Here is a 20,946-nt window from a genome sequence, read left to right on the forward strand (position 1 = left end):
CGCTTGATACCTTCAACTGACTTTATTTGTACTGCACATGCCGACCCTCTCTGCCTCCTTCTAATCATGAGGACACATGAAACATGCCCACCGGTGACCATTTAAATGAAGAGGGAAAAGGATAGTGAATTCTTGTGTGCTGACACATGAAGCACTGAAGGGTTACATAATTACTAAGAGCAGATAAACCAGATCGATGTAAAGTCAATAAAGCGGGAGGCCAAAATTGAACCATCCATGCGTGAGGTGTTCATGTACTACCAGTTTACTTTGGCCTGCCTGCCTGTCTAGGATGCCTGGGTATGCCAGTTGTGTAACAGTGACTGGCATGGTTTTCTCAGAAATGTGAGTGTGCATGATTGTGTGTGTGTGTGTGTGTGTGTGTGTGTGTGTGTGTGTGTGTGTGTGTGTGTGTGTGTGCATGCATGCGTGTGTGTGCATGTGTGTATGCATGCGTGTGTGTGTGTGTGCATGAGTACGTGTTTGTCTGTGTGTGTGGGTGTGTGTGTGTGTGCATGAGTATGTGTGTGTGTGAGGGGGGGGGGGGGTAGATGGGTGTGAGAGAGAGAAACAGAGATGCTGTAAGGTAAGTTTTGACTCATGTCCAAGCATGCAGGACCGTATACGATTGTGTAGGTGAAAGAGTAAAGGTGTTACAGGTGCTCAGGGTTCTCAGGCCGCACGGCACGCATGGGGCGTGAGACGCCCGCATTTCAACTAGCTCACGCGACACACGCTCACACGCCACACCTTGTATTTCTCACGCAGAAATACTATTGGAGATACCAAGGTGTATCAATGCAAGTGTTATCATTTTTGCCCTACAAAAATGTGTGGGGGGGGGGGGGGTCTCACTTCAAGCTAAGCACAAAACTTGAGATAAGGAAATCCTTGTGTTGTCCATTCCTCTTTATTCTTCAAAGGTGTTCATAGAGTTGGATTGTCTGATCGAGCTATTTATTAATTTCTGATTAGATGAGAGTCACTCCATGAGTCATCGAGAGTGGTGATATCACACGATACACTTGGGCGTACTCTTACAGATATTCAGACTTCTGAACAGTTGGGTTTGCCTTTGGCAATGTTGCAGGTTGCAGCAAATTTGTTTTGCCAATGTCATTGTGTAAATTAGGCTTGTCACCAGAAGTTCACTGGAAGTGTGGTGGCAAATTACCAGCGAACACATTTGCCACTAGTGGCAAACTTCTCACTGTTGCCAGAGCTTTGCTGAAGTTTGCCTCTAGTGGCCAACATTGGCAAACTTCTGGCAATATTTTCTAGTGAGCTCATTTGTTTGCCACAAATCACCCACAAGTTTGCTGCATAACTGATGTAATCGTTTAGTTTTTGTAAACCACTCATACTAAGCCAAATTACGGCCATGGCAATACCCTTTACCAACACCACTACCACTCCTCATATCAGTTACCTGTGTGTGTGTGTGTGTGTGTGTGTGTGTGTGTGTGTGTGTGTGTGTGTGTTGGTCTTGCTCTTCACCTTCTAGAGACTTCAGACTCATCACTGAAGATAGGTCTATTATACCTCCGGGAGTCTGAGAATGTCTGTCTGCGAGTTTAAACATTAAACTGGTCAGGCAGTGTGTGTGTGTGTGTGTGTGTGTGTGTGTGTGTGTGTTTGCCAGCTGATAGTTAATGAAAGTCACACTCCTTGTGTTCAGTGGCTAAAGCCTAAACAAGGCTCATCTGGCCCTGTCACTCCAACGCCACAGTGGCAAGGCTATGATGCCGGGAGGAGAAAAAGCAGTTTTAGATCTGGTAAAAAGTAAATAAAAATAATAATGTTTTACCACTGTTTCATGGCAAGTACATATAACAGCCATAGTAAACAAGGGTTAACATCTAGCCAGTAGCCAGCAAGGCAGAGGAATCAGCTCTAGCCATAGCAAAACTACCAAACATTAATAGTCCATGAGTAGAGAAGGCAATGCAACTGAACAGGGGCGCATTTCCCAAAACCATAGTTGCTAACAAATCGTTTTTTCTGCCCGTCTGGCCCGAGCTGAAAAAAGTTCTACTCAAGGCGGAGAAATGAAAAAATCTGCCTGGTCACTAATGACAACATTCGAATGTGCGCAGCCTAACTTAGCAACTTTGTGGGTTGCAATGCAATTTCCCACTACCAACCAAGCTGCTAACAGGCTAGCAACTATGGTTTTGGGAAACACGCCTCAGGCTGGCTGATTTACAGACATAAGTGGCAACCGGGTGATAAGCACAATGAACGGCCTGCAAGGTGTCCCGCTACATAAGGAATTAATGAACTTGGCATCATCGTGGAGTTCTTTGCTTCCATCACCGCAGCCGTTATCTCTTACTCAAAGAACACACTGACCTCTCTCCAGCCAATAGAACAACGCTCATGCCTCACTTTAGCCCATCAGCAAGACCTCGTGCTCCTTATAGGTCAATGGCAAAGAGCTCTGTCCGTTTTCCAGCCAATGGGAGTGAGCCAAGGCGGCTGGATTCCGGCAGCTGCTGACTCTCTTGTTCATCCACTCCGAACAGGAAGAGTCTGTGTTATCTCTGGAGCAGCCTGTGCCTCTGTGTGTGTGAGTGTGTGTGTGAGTGTGTGTGAGTGTGTGTGTGTGTGTGTGATCTATACCATCATGTCCGTATGCGTGCCAAGAGCCGCTCACACTCCCGCTCACCGTTCTCCTGCGGGCCACTGCCATTGTTCTCTGGTACTCGCAGTTGACCTGCTTGGCCTGGCCTCTAATTAAGGGCCTATGGAAAAGGACCCGGTTCCCCCGGGCCCCGACTCTATTCTGGGCTTGAATTGGTCCCCTCGTCTGCCTTTTCAGTCCAGTCCATCACTCCCTCGTTCTCCAACTCTCTCTCTCTCTATCTCTCTCTCTCTCTCGCTCTCTCACGTTCTTGCACTCTCTTGCTCTTTCTTTCTTTCTCTCTCTCCCTCTCTCTCTCTCGCTTGCTTGCTTGCTCACTCACTCTCTTCACTCGAGCTTAAAACAAACACAAAAAAAGGCTTTAAAAAAGGGAAAGAATAACAAACAGCACTAGCTCCTCGGGCTGTGTGTGCAGGGAAGAATGAGTGGTGAAGGAGAGGGAGGAGTGGGAGAGTGAGAGGATGACGAGAGGGGAGAAGGTTAGAGTGTTACCTATTAAGAGAGAGGGAAAGAGAGAGAGAAAGAGGGGGGGAAAGAGAGAGAGAAAGGTTAAAGAGTTACCTATTAAAATAAAAATTAAAAGATAAAGAGAGTAAGCAAGACGGAGAGAAAAAAAGGAAAGAATTAACAGAGGGAACACTTGCTGGCGTGTAGTTCTCTCTTTAGGGAGTAACTGGCAGAATTTCAGCCTACCGATATTAGATTCTCATCACACACACACACACACACACACACACACAGTCACACACACACACACACACACACACACACACACACGTGTGCTTGTACTCGTGTTCACCCACACCCCTCTTTCAGTATCTGTCCATCTTTGTCCTGCTCCCCTTCCCTCCTCTCCTTGCGCTGGTGTGTCCGATTACGGGCCAATTTGTTTCTGCTCCTGACTGTTTGTTTGCCCTGGGCCTATTTTTAGTGCCGCATGGGCAATGCCTATGTCCTTCATATGCCCCCCCCCCCCCCCCCCCCTTTCCCTCCATGCCAACTTGCTGGCAGTGCCACCTTATCTACAGTCATTGACAAAAGTGTTGTCACCCCATGCTAAAGTTGACTAAAAAGAGGAATATAAAATCATCTTTTGGAAATTGATTTTAATGGCTTATGTAATAAAATGAGGAAAAATCCAACCTTTAAGGACACACCAATTTTCTATGTGAATGAATAATGTATCATAAATAAATAAATGTTCTTCCCAAAATACTGGGGTCAAAAATCTTGTCACCCCTATGTAACCCTATGGGAATTTAACACATAGGGGCAGGCAGTTTTTTATTTTTAAAGGCTACTTATTTCATGGATCCAGGATACTATGCATCCTGATAAAGTTCCCTTGGTCTTTAGAACTAAAATTGACCCACATCATCACACACCCTTCACCATACCTAGAGATAGGCATGGTGTTTTGTTCAGTTTCGTTCAGTTAGCCTATTAGCCTGTTTGATGCTCATTGAACTCAATGCAAATCAAACAAGCTAATAGGCTAACTGAACAAAACTGAACAAAACACCATGCCTATCTCTAGGTATGGTGAAGGGTGTGTGATGATGTGGGTCAATTTTAGTTCTAAAGACCAAGGGAACTTTATCAGGATGCATAGTATCCTGGATCCATGAAATAAGTAGCCTTTAAAAATAAAAAACTGCCTGCCCCTATGTTAACCCTATGTGTTAAATTCCCATAGGGTTACATAGGGGTGACAAGATTTATGACCCCAGTATTTTGGGAAGAACATTTATTTATGTATGATACATTATTCATTCACATAGAAAATTGGTGTGTCCTTAAAGGTTGGATTTTTCCTCATTTTATTACATAAGCCATTAAAATCAATTTCCAAAAGATGATTTTATATTCCTCTTTTTAGTCAACTTTAGCATGGGGTGACAACACTTTTGTCAATGACTGTATAAGAAGCGTTTTGATTGGGTGGGGCACTGCTGATTGAACCAATAAGTGGCTTGATGGTGACCTGTTAAAACTCTCTAGAGGATGCGGCAGTACTCCTGAACACGACAATCCCCAGCTTGGAGAACAGTGTGTTTGCAAATGTGAGAGTGTTTGTGTGAGAGTGCAAGCAAGAGCAAGAGAGAGTGTGTCAAAAATTGAAAAAGTGAAACAGACAGTGAGAAAGTGTCAGACAGTGAGTGTGTACGTGTGTGTATGTGTGTGTGTGTGTTAGGGGTTTAATCAACTAGTTAACTAGTTGACAAGTCAACTAACTACTAATATCATCATTAGTAGGTAACAGTCAAGTAATCGTGGACAAAATGGCTAAGGGTGTATAGAGGTACTGGATGGATGAGACCTGTACCACAGAGACACCCAAGCCTGAGTACAGCTGTATTGAAGTACAATAAGAACATGCCTGCTATGGATAGCCATCTAAGAGATGAAACAACCGCTGCCAACACCTAACACTAATGGTGATGTTACCACTTGTGCCGGTACGCAACTACTAGTCGACTAACAAAAATCAGTAGTCATGTGCTCCTCTGTGTGTGCGTGTGTGTGTGTGTGTGTGTGTGTGTGTGTGTAAAAAAAGTGTACTAGTGGGTTGAGCTGAGCCAAAGGCAGTAAGGTCTTACCAGTGCAGTACTCTTTCCCCCCATACTGGGGAACTGTGATCCGTCTGTACACCACCGGTTGGCCCTCCAGGACGTTCTCGTTGTGCCGGTAGGAGGGTGCGGATGGGTTGCCAGGCGCGGTCCGCTGCCGTGGCCCGTTGCCATGGCGCTCCATCTGCGAGAACACGGCAGCCTTGTCAAAGAGGGCCAGGTTGCCCTCGAAGTCAAAGTCCGTGTCCAGGCTTTCTTCCGTCCCGTCGCCGAAACAATCGTCATCCTTTGGGCGGCTGAGGGCGCCTGTCGAGCTGCTCCGGGGGGCGTTCCTCCGGGGGGGAGCTTGGAGGGGGGGCTGGGACGGAGCTTTAGAGTTCAGAGGTGTTCCTAGGGGATGAAGGGAGAACAAGTCAAGCGTGGGGGAAACACAGGGGGGCTTTAGGCCAAACAATTACTCTCAAAGAGCTAATGAGCTGAGGGATGATCCTAGCAGAGAGACCGAGAGAGAGAGAGAGAGAGAGAGAGAGAGACACTTCCTTTCCCTCAATGTTCTCATTGTTTTTGTACAAATTGTTACAATGTTTGTTGGTGTTGTTGGTGTTGTTTTGTGCTTTGGCAATCCTGTACCTACAGCCATGCTAATAAAGCAACAATGAAATTGAAATTGAAAGAGAGAGAGAAAGTCTATTACCACATCTGGACTCCAATTGGGTAAAGCAACACAGAATCTGAGGAGCATCCCAGTTTCCAAGTGATGGCTTAAAAAGTATTCTTCCAAGATGCGGATATTTCCATTAAGTAACATGCAGGCAGTTTGTTGTTTTTCCATTCATTTTTTTCCACTTGGTTAATTTGTTTATTTCTAGCTGCTCAAGGTGACGGGAGTATTCAGTAATCTAGTCTTACTAACTACAAGATGAATGACAGTCTGAAATGGGCAAGGATGAAGGTTGAATCAATCATATTCAGAAGTGTATCTATTAGGAGGGGAAAACTGGTGGAAGTCATAATTGGCTTCGGAAAACAAGGGAGATGACTAAAGAATTTGCTGTTAGAGAATCCAAGTGTGGAGGGGGTGGGTCTAGCAAACCAGACACTACTGTTGAGTCTTCTGAGGGACCCTAGTATTCAACAAAATGCCTGTTTGACAAACTTAGACCTGTTTTTAAAACTGAGAAATGTTGAACTTTTAGTGGAAAAACACCCTACTACGTCATGCTGTGTTTTGACAGCTGACCAGTCACAAGAGGGGAACCCGTAAAAATACGCTTTTTGGAGAGAAAAAAAAACCTTATCCTGGATAAAAAAATAAAAATAAATAAAAACGTATCGTCGGGAAAAGAAGCCAAGTCTGAGCATACCCTAAGGTAGCTTTGTTGGTGATTTATTTTTTGTTGCTTTGTTTGTTTGGTTGGAAATTCAGACTACTGGCAGGCAGTGCATGTGGTACCATGAAGGGCCTTTCTGGATCCTGGATCCACGCGTTTGTGACTGCCAACAGCCAATTTTGCATTGTTGCTGTATCCTGCGTCATGTAATGCAATGTTAAATAGGCTTGATTGTTGATTACAAACATCTACCGCTGGTCTAACTTAAAAACAAGCCGCCATGGGAACACTTCACTCATTATGTGCACACGATCACCCAGTATCACACACTCAGTCATATACACACACACACACACACACACACACACACACACACACACGCTCACACACACACACACACGCATGCTCAAACCAAACAAAAGCTAATACCAGAAAAAGAACCAACATGAGAACAAAAAGAAAAGAGAGGGCGAGAGAGAGATAGAGAGAGACTGAGAGAGAGAGAGACAGAGAGACAGAGTGAGAGAGAAAGAAAAAAACTGGAAAAACCTGGTGCTCAGCCCCAGTGGCGTGGAGCTCTCACGCGAACATGTACCGAGAGACAGGGCAGTCGCACGCCAGCATCGCCAACACACTCTTCACGTTCGCTGCTCTCACGCAACACACACACACACACACACGCACGCACGCACACAACACAGTCACACACAGCCTGCTGTCAGTCATACACACAGACACTTCCATCTTCTCGGCTCACACGCAACATATACTGTGCACGCAACACACAAACACAGCCTATCGTCAATCTTACACACGGACACTTCCATCTTCTCAGCTCACACACAACACACACGCAACTCACACAGACGCAACTCACACGCAACTCACGCACACAACTCAAACACACGCAACACACACACGCAACACAGCCTACCGTCAATCCACACAGACGCTTCCATCTTCCCAGCCCATTCAGACCCACTGAGCCCTTAAAGGGATATTCCGCCATTTTTGGAAATACGCTCATTTTCCACCTTCCCTCGCGCAAAACAATCGATATTTACCTTGTTCCCGTTCATCCAGCCATTCTGTGAGTCTGACGATACAACTTTTAGCTTCAGCCTAGCATAGATCATTGAATCGGATTAGACCATTAGCTTCTCGCCTGCTAGCTTCATGTTTAAAAGTGGCTAAGATTTCTGGTAATTTTCCCATTTAAAACGTGTCTCCTCTCAAGTTAGAAAGTGCAATAAGACCAACTGAAAATGAAACCTGGCGTTTTTCTAGGCTGATTTGACATGGAACTACACTCTCATCTGGCGTAATAATCAAGGCAACTTGCAGCTACTGGCACTACTACTGCTTGTTGTCTATGGGGACTATTTTCAGATGCTGCGTAAGATATCACTGCGCCTATGGTACGTTTGCAAGTTGCCTTGATTATTACGCCAGATGAGAGTGTAGTTCCATGTGAAATCAGCCTAGAAAAACGCCAGGTTTCATTTTCAGTTGGTCTTATTGCACTTTCTAACTTGAGAGGAGACACGTTTTAAATGGGAAAATTACCAGAAATCTTAGTCACTTTTAAACATGAAGCTAGCAGGCGAGAAGCTAATGGTCTAATCCGATTCAATGATCTATGCTAGGCTGAAGCTAAAAGTTGTATCGTCAGACTCACAGAATGGCTGGATGAACGGGAACAAGGTAAATATCAATTGTTTTGCTCGAGGGAAGGTGGAAAATGAGCGTATTTCCAAAAATGGCGGAATATCCCTTTAAACCAAAAGGCCTTAAAGGCCACTTCCACCGCCAGGAATTACTGGCCCGCATAAAGACATCGTACCAAGGACATCTTTTTCATCTCATCAGCAATAAGTGCGGAATCAGAGGCAATGACTTGAAGCCAGAGAAGCGTCTTCCCTAAGCAATATGGTTGACTACCTGAGAGGAAACAGGCCAAGGAGCCACAAGCAAAATTGAACAAAACAAACAGATGGAACCGTCAGCAGAGTCAAGTGTTCAAAGCGTACTTGTCTCTGCAGCATTCCTGTGCTACATGCGGAGTTGCATCCATCGTGTCGGTCAACCCTGCTTCTTCTGTCTGGTCTGACTTTCTCTGATACTCAAACCTCCTCTCTGGTCAGGAACATGTCAACCAAAGTTAGCAACAGACACACTTCAGGAAGGGGACACCTTCACTGTTCAACCCCAACAGATTTTCGGCTATGCAGAAACAATAAAATGTCGATACAGGGTGTGTGTGTGTGTGTGTGTGTGTGTGTGTGTGTGTGTGTGTGTGTGTGTGTGTGTGTGTGTGTGTGTGTGTGTGTGTGTGTGTGTGTGTGTGTGTGTGTGTGTGTGTGTGTGTGTGTGTGTGTGTGTGTGTGTGTGTGTGTGTGTGTGTGTGTGAGTGAGTGAGTGAGTGAGTGAGTGAGTGAGTGAGTGAGTGAGTGAGTGAGTGAGTGAGTGAGTGAGTGTGTGTGTGCGTGTGCGTGTGGTGGAAAAGGCATGGCCACAGGGTCTAAGGCTTGAGAGAAACACACACATTAATACTGCTTACCAGGTATACGGTACGTTCCATTTCTCAGAGTTGTTTTTTCTCTTAAAACGCGTGCAGAGCTTGTTAACTGTTCCTAATGTACTAATCACCATGACAGACACCCATAGAGGAAAGTGACAAGAGGGATGTCTTGTAGTGACAGCCACTGGATCAACAGTTGAGGTTGCATGTGTCTGTCTTTGTGTGTCAGTCAGAGTTTTGAAAGGAAAAAAAAAAAAAACGGTATCAGGCCCGTCTGTCTGTCTGTCTCTAAGAATTAGTAAACTACAACTAATATGAAAAATAATGTTTTTGTATTTAATTGGAAACAGAAATTAAACAATTTACATGAAAAATATATAGCTAAACGAAGCAAATGAAAACAAAACAAGAAGGTTAATGCTGCGCTCCTGACAACTTGGAATTTGACATTTGACATTGGCATTTGGCATTCTGCACGTTGAGATTTCTGATCTCCCACTACAACACAAAGTCAGAGTTCCTACTCTTAAACTTGGGGAAAGGCAAACCACCACAATTATATGACCATTTCAAACGCAATAGTGAAAGTAGAATGCAAATGAATGCACAGAGAATGTAGGCAAAATATTTGTTGTGGTGAAATTAACTAAGAATAAACAGAAAATCAAGTTAAATATAACATGTTCTTAAAATAGAAAAAATGGAAATCTTATGGAAATCTTATGGAAATCTTTTACAACTTTTTGTGTGTGTGTGTGTGTGTATGTGTGCGTGTGCATGTGTGTGTGTGTGTGTGTGGTGGAAATAGTCTATTCACATGCACGCCTAGGGTGACATGTGAAAAAGAAATGCGCGAGGCAGGCCCAACACCTCCGTGCCACGGTGCTATCAGGAGAGGGAAGGAAGAGTGCAAGATGGATGATAGAGCGGGGCCGCGGCAAAACCCAACAAGCCCGTAAAGTCAACCTCCAGCCTCAGCACTATTACCCACTCTTTACTTGGGCTTCTGGGAATCATGTGTGTGTGTGTGTGTGTGTGTGTGTGTGTGTATGTGTGTGTGTGTGTGTGTGTGTGTGTGTGCAGGTGTTTGTCAGGTATTAACAGGTTTTTTTTTTTTTGAGTCACATGACTATTTTAAACTTTGTGTTGTTTCAGATTAAAGTACAGATCCATTGTGAATTGGGGGAAGAATGTGGCAACTACATGGTTTGGGCATTTTTCCATTTCCTACATTCCACTACATCCTCACTCTCCCACAAAGATTCCTGGAAGACAATTAAGAGAACACTCGTTATCTTGCACGAGCAATTGCCCCTTCCTTCTCCCACTCTTCCTCCACCTCCTCCACCTCCTTCCCAGCCTCACTTCTCCCTCTCTCCTCTCCCTCTCTGCATTCCTCACTCCTTCTTTCGCTTTTCTTCTCTTTTTTATCTCTTCTCCCCTACTCTTTCCCTCTTCTCTTGTGCTTCTCTTTCTTCTGCCCCCCCCAACCCCCACCGCCCCCCCCGCGCCACAGCAACCGCCACCCCTAGCTCGGGGCGGGACAGAGCGTCCTGGCGTTGCGTGTGAAAGGGTCAGCCTGGCCCCTGCTACTCAGCACTTCGAGCCCTGTGCAATTTGTGCATTAGGTCCTTGGCCGCCGGCCCGTGCCGTGCTGCAGATTAAAATAAAAAAGACAAAGGTAAACAGTGCTTCCACCACTGATACGGTCTGCCCTTCCATGCACGGCTCGCCAAGACTACACCACTTCCTGTGTGTGTGTGTGTGTGGGGGGGGGGGGGGGGGGGGGTGCGAAGGAGTTTCCTGAACCAGGCCAGAATAGTTAAAGAGCAACTGGACAGAGAAAGAATGAGCAAGAGAGAGAGAGAGAGAGAGAAAAAGAGGAAGAGGAAAAGAGAGAGGACAGAGAGAGAAAGTGGTAGTGGTAGAGAGAAAAAGAAAGAGAGAGAGAAAGAGAAAAAGAGGGAGAGAGAGAGAAAGAAAAAGAAAGAGAGCGAGAGAGCAAAGACAGATGGAGGTGAAGGAAAGAGATGGAAAACGAGAGATACAGGAGTAAGAAAAGACGGGGGGAGAGGGGAGGAGAGAAGGAAAGAGGGAGCGAGAGGAAGAGGGGCAGCGCGGCACGTAGCCCAGGCCTTGCGTAACTGCCTCTTTAGGCGCTCAGACACAGTGAGGGGGGATGTTTATTGATCTTAGTCACACAAGTATTGTAAAGAGGAACTTTGGTACAGGCCGCTAGCACGCTATGGGAATCTTCTGGGAGGCGTCGGGGAGTGGGCAGCGGACGGTTAGCCCTGGCCCAGGGGCCCTCAGCAGCCGCGGTCCCGGTGACACCAGGCCACGGAGGAACTGACCCAGAGTTTCCACGGCACGGAACCAGCCGGGGCGGCGCGGAGTGGCCGGTAAGGCGGCCCCATGGGAAAATCCCCACACACAGAGCCGGAGGGGGTGGAACCGCCACACACGGGAGAACGCAACAACTCAATGGCACTCTGCCCGTCTGCACAAACAACTTCATCTTATCATGACTTGACTGCAGTTCACACAACTTCAAGTTTTCGTCAGAGATCTACGTGAGACATTAATGTTCATTATTGAACCGCTTTGGAAAATGAACTGCATCCAACATACAGGTGTCATGGCAACTTCATAACTAGCCTACTCGAAACAAACCATACATAACCTACTGCAAATATTGTCACTATTATGTCACAGCAATATAGAAACCTTACGACCCTTGGGTGAATCTGTTACAGGAGAATGTGCTTAACCTCAAAGACACACATCTGCACTTTGGCAGCAATAACTTACAGAATGTAGGTAAAATATCGCCCGCAGGTGTCACAACACAACTTTTTTTTAATGTCTCACAGCTAATGATAGCGGAGTGAGGCTGTACTCTTAACCACTGCATGTATGCTACAATACACACACTAGCAATGGATTGGCGGGGGCTATGACCCAAAACTGAACGCCTACATAAATAGATTAATCAATGGAGTACACATGGTGGAGGATAACCAGCTCTACTTCTCACACCACCGGAACAAACAAACAGCTGCGCAAGACTGTCAGCAGAGAGGTCAGCAACAGGACACCTGTGAACTTCTCGTCCACTGCATTTCACAACCCCTGGCCAAATCAACAGCAATGCTCATGCACTTGCACCATTTCCTCCCCTTTACTGTGAGTCATGCTGGGTGACGTCCAAGCCAAAACAGACATGCACCTGCTGCACACACAATATGCTGTGAACACAAGCTAAATAAAAACAAAGTCAGTGATTTGCAATGGGATGCCTGATATCACACACAAACAGTCATCCCGACCGAGATTGCAATTCCCGAAAGCATTGTTCAACAAACACTGGGGTAACTAAACGTTTTCAAAACAAGGCTCCCCATCAATTGACAACAGCAGCTGTTAATCTACGATTTTGGGGAAACGCACCACTGCCACTCTGTCTCGAAGCCACTCCAGCCAGTTCAAGACGGCATGGCCTCGCCAGCGTATAGTGAAGGAGAGGTGAGCCACTAAGCTATGATAAGATATACTCAGCTTCAAGCTTTGGCATCTTCAGCTGACTGTTGACAGGAGATTACACTGAGGAGCTGGCCTGGCTGGAACACTGCTGTGAGTGGTTTTCACACCGCTGTGTGTCATTAAGCCAGGGATAAGATTAACAATGAGAACCTTTAGTCGCAAAGACGAGATGGCGGAACACAAAGGGTATGTGGGCAGGAAAGAAAAAAAAGAACATTGTGTAAACATCATACCATCGAACCCAGACAAGGTGGATTATGCACACTGGGAATCAGTAATTGTGCTTGGCTTCACCTTGCCACAGTGACATTCTGTGCTCCATTTCCTCTTACAACTGTAATTATAATCTCAGGAAACAGCAAATGTGAGAACACAGGTGAACCAGCTGATGACTAAGGACAATACATTTGGAATGAGATTAGCTCACTGTGCGAATGGTGGCCATTCTCCTTATTACACAATCTGCAAACCACAAACATAGGAGCCAGGGGTTGTGTAAGTGAGTTTAGGTCCATTTAAACATTTTAATTTGGTCGGCTAAGAAACTGAATGTGACCAAGGACTATGTGGATGGAGCCTCACAAAAACATATTTAAGCCTGAATATTCCTTTGGGATTAGGTTTCATGATCTTTCTAGACAGGTTCAAAGAGGCTGCGTTTTCATATTGCATTGTCTGAAACAGTTGCTCTGAATCCTGCGCCTCCTTCAAGTCTATGTATCTGACTAATCTCATACCTGCTAACAACGATTAGGCTATTCATACTGACTCTAATGATGTGTGTGTGGAGCAAGGCCACATAGATAGACAACACGTTTCAGGGTACAATACACGATACGATTCAGGAGTTTCACCAGGAGAACCAAGAACCTTTGGTCCACAGTTAGTGATGCTCACCTCTGCGTAGGATGGTGATGGGGGCACTCTTGGCCACAGGGCCTTTCTCCTCGGCAGGCAGAGTGGATGGCTTGGCTTCAGTGTTATTGTTCATGGTTCCTCTAACATTAGGGATGTCCAGGATCTTGAGGTCTTTAATGTCCATGGCACTGTGTGACACCAACAGGTAGTCTCAAATTGTTGAGTCACAACTACAATACTGACAATGAGGTAATACAATGGACTGGCAAAGTGTGTGTGTGTGTGTGTGTGTGTGTGTGTATGTGTGTGACCACTCACATTGACACAGGCTTATCAAAGTAGGCCCTTGTACTTACATCTTCTTGTGCATGTTACTTTTAACAGGTGAAGTCCTACCTAAATGTAACCTCGGGTACAGAACATCTGATACCATTGTGGAATGGCTGTCTCAGGGAGAGTGTTTGACTGGATGGGTCAACAGCAGAGACCTCTCCCTGGTATACACCAAGCGTGGCTCCACAGTTTATGGACACGAGACTGCCCAACCAGTCTGATGCCATGGCACACAGTTCTATGAGATACACAACATATAATATATTAATGGTTATGTGGAAGACATAGAACTCAGAAACTAAATGTAAAGAGCTATCTACGTTTAAGTTACTGACAACAGTGATTCAATGTCGTTGACGGTGAACTTGCAAACGACCTTATGACGAATTCACGATTTGGTTCGATGAAATAAACTGCTGTCTTGTAAAGTAGCCCAACGACCTTAACTTCAACGTTAACTTTGAACAGCTTAACGTCAAGTCAGGCGACGTTGAACTCAGGTTCAAGTCTAAGTTAGCTTACTTAGAATGACAAGTACAACACTCTCAATACTGCCATTTGCTAACCTCGTATTTGGTGCATGTAAAGTTACGTGTGTTCTTACGTTTCTCAGATTGACAAACGCCTTCTCAGGTCCACGGTTTTGGCAGGGATTGCGTTAAAACATCTAAGCACGTATAATAACGTTAGCATAGAGCAAGCTATCTTGTAGGAGATATACGTACGTTTAAAACAGCAGCATACCTTGCGTTGAACTGAATTACTGAAAGGCGAAATACTCCGAGTTAGCTTGCTTGCTGCAACTATTACGTTAACCATTAACTCAACATAATGTCCACCGCGTGTGCCGAACACTTCCCTCAACAACAATCTGGAAGACTACGTCACTTCCAGCGTGAAGTAGCCTACCCCTCCACATCTTTTCAGACCAATGCAAACTTCTGATGGGTGAGTAGGCCTATATGATTTTGATAATAGCGTGGCATTCTTCATAAACGCTTCTAATGAATTGACAAAAAAAGAGATGTGCTGTAAGAGTTTGTTGCAAAATGTTTTAGGTTCAATGATTCTAATGTAATGTAGCCTAATCAAACCAACAACGATAGACTGCCTTCTAACCTTTAAGGGTATGGGTCTTTCTTAATGGCGCCTAAATTTAGAAGTTATGAACAAGCAGGTGACATTTAGTGGAGATGTGGTTGGCGTAGGCTATCATCATGTGCAGCTAATGTGTTGCTTGTGATGGGCTCTTAGTGTAAGTATAATATGTGCAACATTTAAAATAGCAATAACCACAGTATGTTTTTTTCTCAGTTTCTTTATTTATTTCTTTATAAATACACAAACAAGTAACACCAATTCATTAAGAGAAAAAGTATTCACAAACATTGAATGTACAAAATCGGGATTAATGAATAATTAATAGCTTGTTGTTGTTATGTTCTTCAGAGTTTCACAGCTCAGTGTCTTTTATCAAATCCTTCATTGTATGCACAGTGTTTCACTCTTTACACTCTCAAACAGGGAATACAGCAGATAAACAAATAGGATACATTCTGTGTGGGGTAAAAGGCAATAACAAAACAAATGGCATATTTGCCATAGGACTACAAAATAAACCCTTTCAGGCACATTCAAATCTAGTTAACAGTCAACAGTCAAAATACTCATATACACATATCACATTAAAGGACTAGCCTACACGGTATACAAAATAGCTTTAGTCTTTTAAAACCCACCTGAATTTTTTAGAGGACTGACAGCCTATACAGATGGCCTTAATTTGATGTAATTCTAATTCAACACATCAAAGATGTTTCAAGCAGCATGTGTGGTCCTCTGTAGGCTACATTATAAAAAGGCACTTGTTGCATTTCCTCTGCCAATATAACAATATATAGGCTATATTTATATATATATTTTAAAAAGGTGGGTTGTGGGATCACATTACCTGCCATTATAACATTTTTACCGCTCTGTGTCCAATTTATTTTACAATATACGTTCCTCCTTTCCAATGAAAATTACCCCTTTTAATAAGCAGCTGATATGTGTGTCCCTGCTATATATCAAACAGTGTAGGATTGTTTGACCTGAGCTGAATTTGCTTAGAAAAGAGCAGAAATTAGATCCCAGGTAGCTATGGGTTCAGATGGAGAATTCCTCTGCAGAATTGTCAATTAATTAGATGAGCAAAGGATTATTTCAGTCTATGAAAAGCATTGTTTCTCCATTTTGTACTTTACAGAAAGCCCTCCCATATAATTCACATCTTCTTAGATGTCTACCTCATCTCATGTCCCTGTCCAATCAGCAGCGAACTCGTTGAGAACGCTCTGATAACGCACAAACTGCTTTTATCAAAGATAGTACAGTGTACCCTGTTACACTATTCCACTTGCTACTTTGGCTGGACACCAGCAAATGAAAGCAAATTGGATTTTATATTTGTGATTTGCACCCGCCTGAAAAGACAAATAATATTTAGGTGCAAATTCTGGGGCGAGCTCAGTTTTCCTCCCGTGGGCGCAAGGTGGCCCGCAGGTGGCACCGTTTGTGTTTCATGGTGAGGCCGTACTCAGGGGTCATGTCCAGTTTTTGGCCGGGTATCTTGTGGAACTGCAGGCGCTGGATGAGGATGGCAAGGAAGAGGAAGACCTCGGCACGGCCGATTGCCTCGCCGATGCAGCGCCGCTTGCCCACGCCGAAGATCAGCACCTTCTCGCCCTCCAACTTGTTCACCTCCGTGCCGTCAGCAGACAGGAAACGCTCTGGCATGAAGACCTCAGGGTCCTTCCACAGCTCACTGAGAAGGGTCACAAAAGGAGATGGTGGAATTCAAAACAAATCCTTCATTTTAATGAAGGAGAAAGTATCTCCCCATTCTCAAACAACATGATCAATGCACAAAATATAGTGGCAGTGTGATCAGAACACTTACGGGTCGTGGTTGACCTGATACTGGTTGATGAACACACACGTGTTTTTAGGGATGAAGTATCCATTGAGAGATGTGTCTCTGGCGGTACTGTAGATTTAAATATTGGAGTTAGATGACATCCGGCAGTTATACACAGAGTATTCATCCACTGTGTTTTTCAATGAGACTGTTACTTACCAGTGCGGGATAGTGAAAGGTAGGAAGGAGGAGTGACGGAACAGCTCAAGGATGAAGGCTTCCAAAAGAGGGAGGCTGGACCTCTCCGACAGATGTGGGTTTCTCTCCATCCCAACTGTTTCCTCTGCAAAAGAGACGAGGGGACAACAAATGAGCTCAGTGCTAACAACCTGCTTCGAGTGTTGATTCAAATAGCTGTGCCATGCTGCCAGACATCCATGGCCTATCCTTTGCTAATATAATAGTAAAGATTTCGGATATAACTATACTCACTTATTTCTTGGTGAAGTCTTTCCTGGATGTCTGGGTAGGCCACCAAATACACAACTGCCCATGACAGAGCTGTGCTGATGGTGTCAAATCCTGTAATGACAGAACATAATCATAAGTATCACAATCCTAAAAACATTATCTGTGAATACATTATAGACAAATTTAAACTCATCTATTAGCTTTTATAAGGTACAGTCAATATATTCAGTTTGTGAACTTTATTACCAACTGGTATTATTGTGATATTGTGAGGAGAAAAATAAGTGTTTTTTTTAGCACTTATTTACCGGCACCGAAGAGGTCGTTGACAATGCTGACAATTTTCTCATCCGACACTTGCTCATTTGAGTTTTCATCCAGCTTCCTGTCCTCGCAGTGGTCAATGAGTGAGTCTGTGATGTCGCGGATGTTATTCTGAAAGAGAACAGAACCTGTGAGCAACAGATGTCCACATACTATGCCCGTCTGTGGTGTGGGTCCACTTCTGTGGCCTTTGACCTTTACTGACCTTATCGTAGGACTCGTAGTGCTCCCCCACAATCTTCTGTATGAACTTGGTGAAGCGGTCGTTGATGGCCATGAACTTCTTCATGGAGCTGCTTGGCAGGAAACGGAGGAAGGGAATGAAGTCAGCAGGGTTCCCGCTTCCCACCACCTGTCCGAATTCGTCGCTCATGTTGACCAGGCTCAGCAGATCGTCGTCGTCGTGGCTGTAGCGCCGGCCAAAGCACATGCCGCAGATGACATTGGCCACTGACACCACGATGTGGCGGAAGGGGTCGAAGCTGCCGCTGTCGTCCATCACCGTCTGCAGGCGCTCCACCAGGTAGATGCCCTCCGTGCTGATCTGTTCCTCCAGGACGCAGGAGTAGGCTGGATTCTCGCCCTCCAGCGTGGAGAAGGAGCGCAGGGCGCTCATGGCCAGCTTGCGGCGGGCACGCCACACCCCGGCCTGGTCGGAGCTGAAGGCCAGGCTCTTGCCGTCGTTGATGAACTGGAAGCTGTAGAGGTCAGGACGGCTGGCAAAGTCCTCGCCCTTCTTGATGAGCGCCTGCCGCACCATGTCGATGCCGCTGAGGACCACCACGGGCCGCATGCCGATCTGGATCTGGAACACGTGGCCATAGCGCTTGGTCATGGCGCTGAGGCTCAGGTGAGGGTTGCCGCCGAGTTCCATAACATTGCCGATGATCGGGAGGGGCCTGGGGCCCGGAAGCTGGCGGAGACCTTCTGGGATTTTTGTGCGGAGTTGCAAGAGCAGGTATACCAAACACACTGTTGTAATGGCCACAAGGCTCTCAGAGACTGACAAAGCCCCCAACAGAGGCAAAACCAGAAGTGGCATGTTTTTTTTTTTCTTCCTCTAAGATTTATGTCTGAGTATTTGTTGATACTGGTATATGCCTGTGGAAAGAAATCAATAATTCGAAATAAGCTATGGCAAAAATCAAAGACTTAGAATGTTGTGTTAAATAAAAAAGCAACGTCTACGTGATCCTGGCACAGCTGAGAGGCTGCACGCGCAACCTGGAAGCTCGCGCGCTGGCATGCTACGGCTGCGGAGACACGCGCCTTTTAAACTTTTCCTTTTGCAGAATCTGATTCTTGTTTACCAGACAAATAGTCCATAATTACATTTCTTTGCCCTATACCAATTATGCTAAAGTAGGCTACCGTGCAAAATATGGTACAGTTCGTTCTAGCCCACACGCGATGACTTAACAGTTGCAAGAACCATTTGTAGAATTGGATTAAATCCGTCTTTCCTCAGTCGTAATGCTACGCTGTGTCAGAAAGATCACATTTTTAAAACTTTAACTAGAAAGAAATGCAAAAATACCCTAGGCTACTCTGAATGTGCGTGGGGTAACACCTGAAGCACGAATTCGTAGAGCCAATCAGTGCAACTTAAACTTAAAGTTAAGAACGCTAGATGGATATAACAGCTACAGTACTTACCCAAAATCAGTGTTGTCGCTGAACAGGTGTAGCTCCTTCGGTAAGTGTACGGTCCCACTACAGGTCTAAATTTCAAATTGTTGCTTTCCTAGAAAGCTTCTGAGTGATAGAAGAGCAAGTTCTTTTATAGAGCGCTTCTTGGCTCTATTGGCTGATGGCTCCGTGACGCAAAGAAGGGCGCTTCAGAACTGAGAGCGCCGGTCACTTTGAGGTAGCGCAGCAAAGAGGACAGATTACAACTCAATTATGAAAACAATGGCGCAGTCTTTGTGGTGTGCTTTCATCGGTGGGTAATAAAGTTAAACTCCCCTCAGAAAAGATAACACGGATTATAAAATTGCGCAGTATCATTTCAATTTGTCAACTCGGTCTGATTTTCCCAAGGTAATGTTTGTTTGACTGTGTTCTGTTTTGATTAATAGTATTCAATTTGCTTTATAGGCTTTATATTTCATAGGCTACCATTTTAATTTCCCGGTGAACTAAACTAAAGCCACTGCCATTAAAGCAACCCCTGTCAATTAATTACAGTGGATCGAGGTAAGACTTTAATTATGAGTAGGCCTAATAAAGGTTAGGGAATAGGCCCTGTCAAGGGATTTTTTTTTCATATCTCTATGCAGGGCAGCAATCTTATGACATTTTAGCAATTAGACTACATCAATTATTACGACAAGCCTATTTACTTGACTAATGAAGAAGGTGTCAAGTGCTTATAAAGAATGCAGAATACTAATAAATAGACTACGCCATTAATATTCACCATATCTTCCTGACGCGAACCAAAGACAATACCGTATTATATTTCTATTAAATATTATAATAATATTGTGATCATGTGCGTGTGTTTATATTGTCAAGGGTTATTAATGGGCATACATTATTGTTTAGAGGAAATGATTAGACATGAATACTGTAGTCATGTTACCTTTGCCAAGATCCCTTCAACTTATGAAGCAACAGGTTTCCATGGCGTGCAAAGGTGTCTGCTCCGCGCAGAAGAACTTCATGCCCCGGAGAGTTTTTAATCAAAGAACTCTTCCCTGACAGTTGGATAAATCTCACTCATGTCAACAAGAAAAAAATGGCAACGCTATCTGACAAACGATACTTTTCACCATGAGAAAACAAATGGACGCAAGAGATGAATAATAACAGGGGGAAACACAGCAACACGGAAAAGTGTGGCATGATGAGTTGTTGTCAAGCCTCACTCCGCTATTCTAATTCAGTACTCATCAATTGTTCAGTTATTTGGTTCTGGAAGTCTCAACCATTCAGTGTTCTTTCTAAAATACAAAAGGCTTACAGTTCTAACTCTATAAATAAGGAGCACTAGGCCTAATGGCGCGGACCAAGCCAGAATTCATCTCAGTTTATCAACACGTGTTCAACAATCAGCAGCATGAAAACATTTGATTGACATTTGACTGCAAATATCAAACCAAACACCTGGTTGTGTATTTTTAGATGGGGTTTACTTCAGAAGGTGACCCCATTCCCCATGTTTTTTTCACAATGGCGTCTTTGTTTCTATTTATTTTCTAATTGCTAGCAATAAAACATATAGCAAATTATTGTAGCAATATTGCCATTGATTTTCAGACCATTAGGAAATTTTTTTTGCTCAATTTCCTAATCAAGCCATAAAATGAAAATGGATAGGCTATGCGTTGCGTGTTATCACGGCAGGTAACAAGTTGTGATAAAATTGTCAGATGCCATAGCGTGCATGCACCTGTTAGCACTCTAGTTAAAGATTGGCCAGTTGCGTGAGAGCACCTCAGCCAAGCCCT

At 44.5% G+C, this 20,946-nt stretch overlaps 2 protein-coding genes across 7 annotated transcripts in view; both read right to left on the reverse strand.

Moving 5' to 3' along the window:
* Positions 1–14,680, reverse strand: part of LOC134096256 (enhancer of mRNA-decapping protein 3-like) — a 26,449-nt gene extending 11,769 nt beyond the window's left edge. The window contains exons 1-4 of one of the 6 annotated variants that reach the window (XM_062550026.1): positions 14,526–14,680; positions 13,864–14,038; positions 13,507–13,655; positions 5,245–5,604 (exon numbers count right to left, since the gene is read on the reverse strand). In XM_062550026.1, the coding sequence (XP_062406010.1) occupies positions 5,245–5,604; positions 13,507–13,655; positions 13,864–14,038; positions 14,526–14,619 (778 nt within the window). In that variant the 5' untranslated portion in view covers positions 14,620–14,680. The other 5 variants (XM_062550028.1, XM_062550029.1, XM_062550030.1 and 2 more) reach the window with 5 other exon arrangements.
* A 420-nt stretch (positions 14,681–15,100) lies between these two features.
* LOC134096090 (cytochrome P450 1A1) lies at positions 15,101–19,295 on the reverse strand. Its single transcript, XM_062549844.1, has 7 exons — positions 19,151–19,295; positions 17,700–18,595; positions 17,479–17,605; positions 17,192–17,281; positions 16,919–17,042; positions 16,742–16,828; positions 15,101–16,606 (listed from the first exon to the last, which is right to left on the reverse strand). Exons 2-7 carry the CDS (start codon positions 18,534–18,536, stop codon positions 16,309–16,311), a joined length of 1,563 nt encoding a protein of 520 aa, XP_062405828.1. The 5' UTR covers positions 18,537–18,595; positions 19,151–19,295; the 3' UTR covers positions 15,101–16,308.
* Between the last annotated feature and the right edge of the window lie 1,651 nt (positions 19,296–20,946).

The sequence above is a fragment of the Sardina pilchardus genome, chromosome 11, assembly GCF_963854185.1.
Source record: "Sardina pilchardus chromosome 11, fSarPil1.1, whole genome shotgun sequence".
In the NCBI taxonomy this organism is placed as follows: Eukaryota; Metazoa; Chordata; class Actinopteri; order Clupeiformes; family Clupeidae; genus Sardina; species Sardina pilchardus.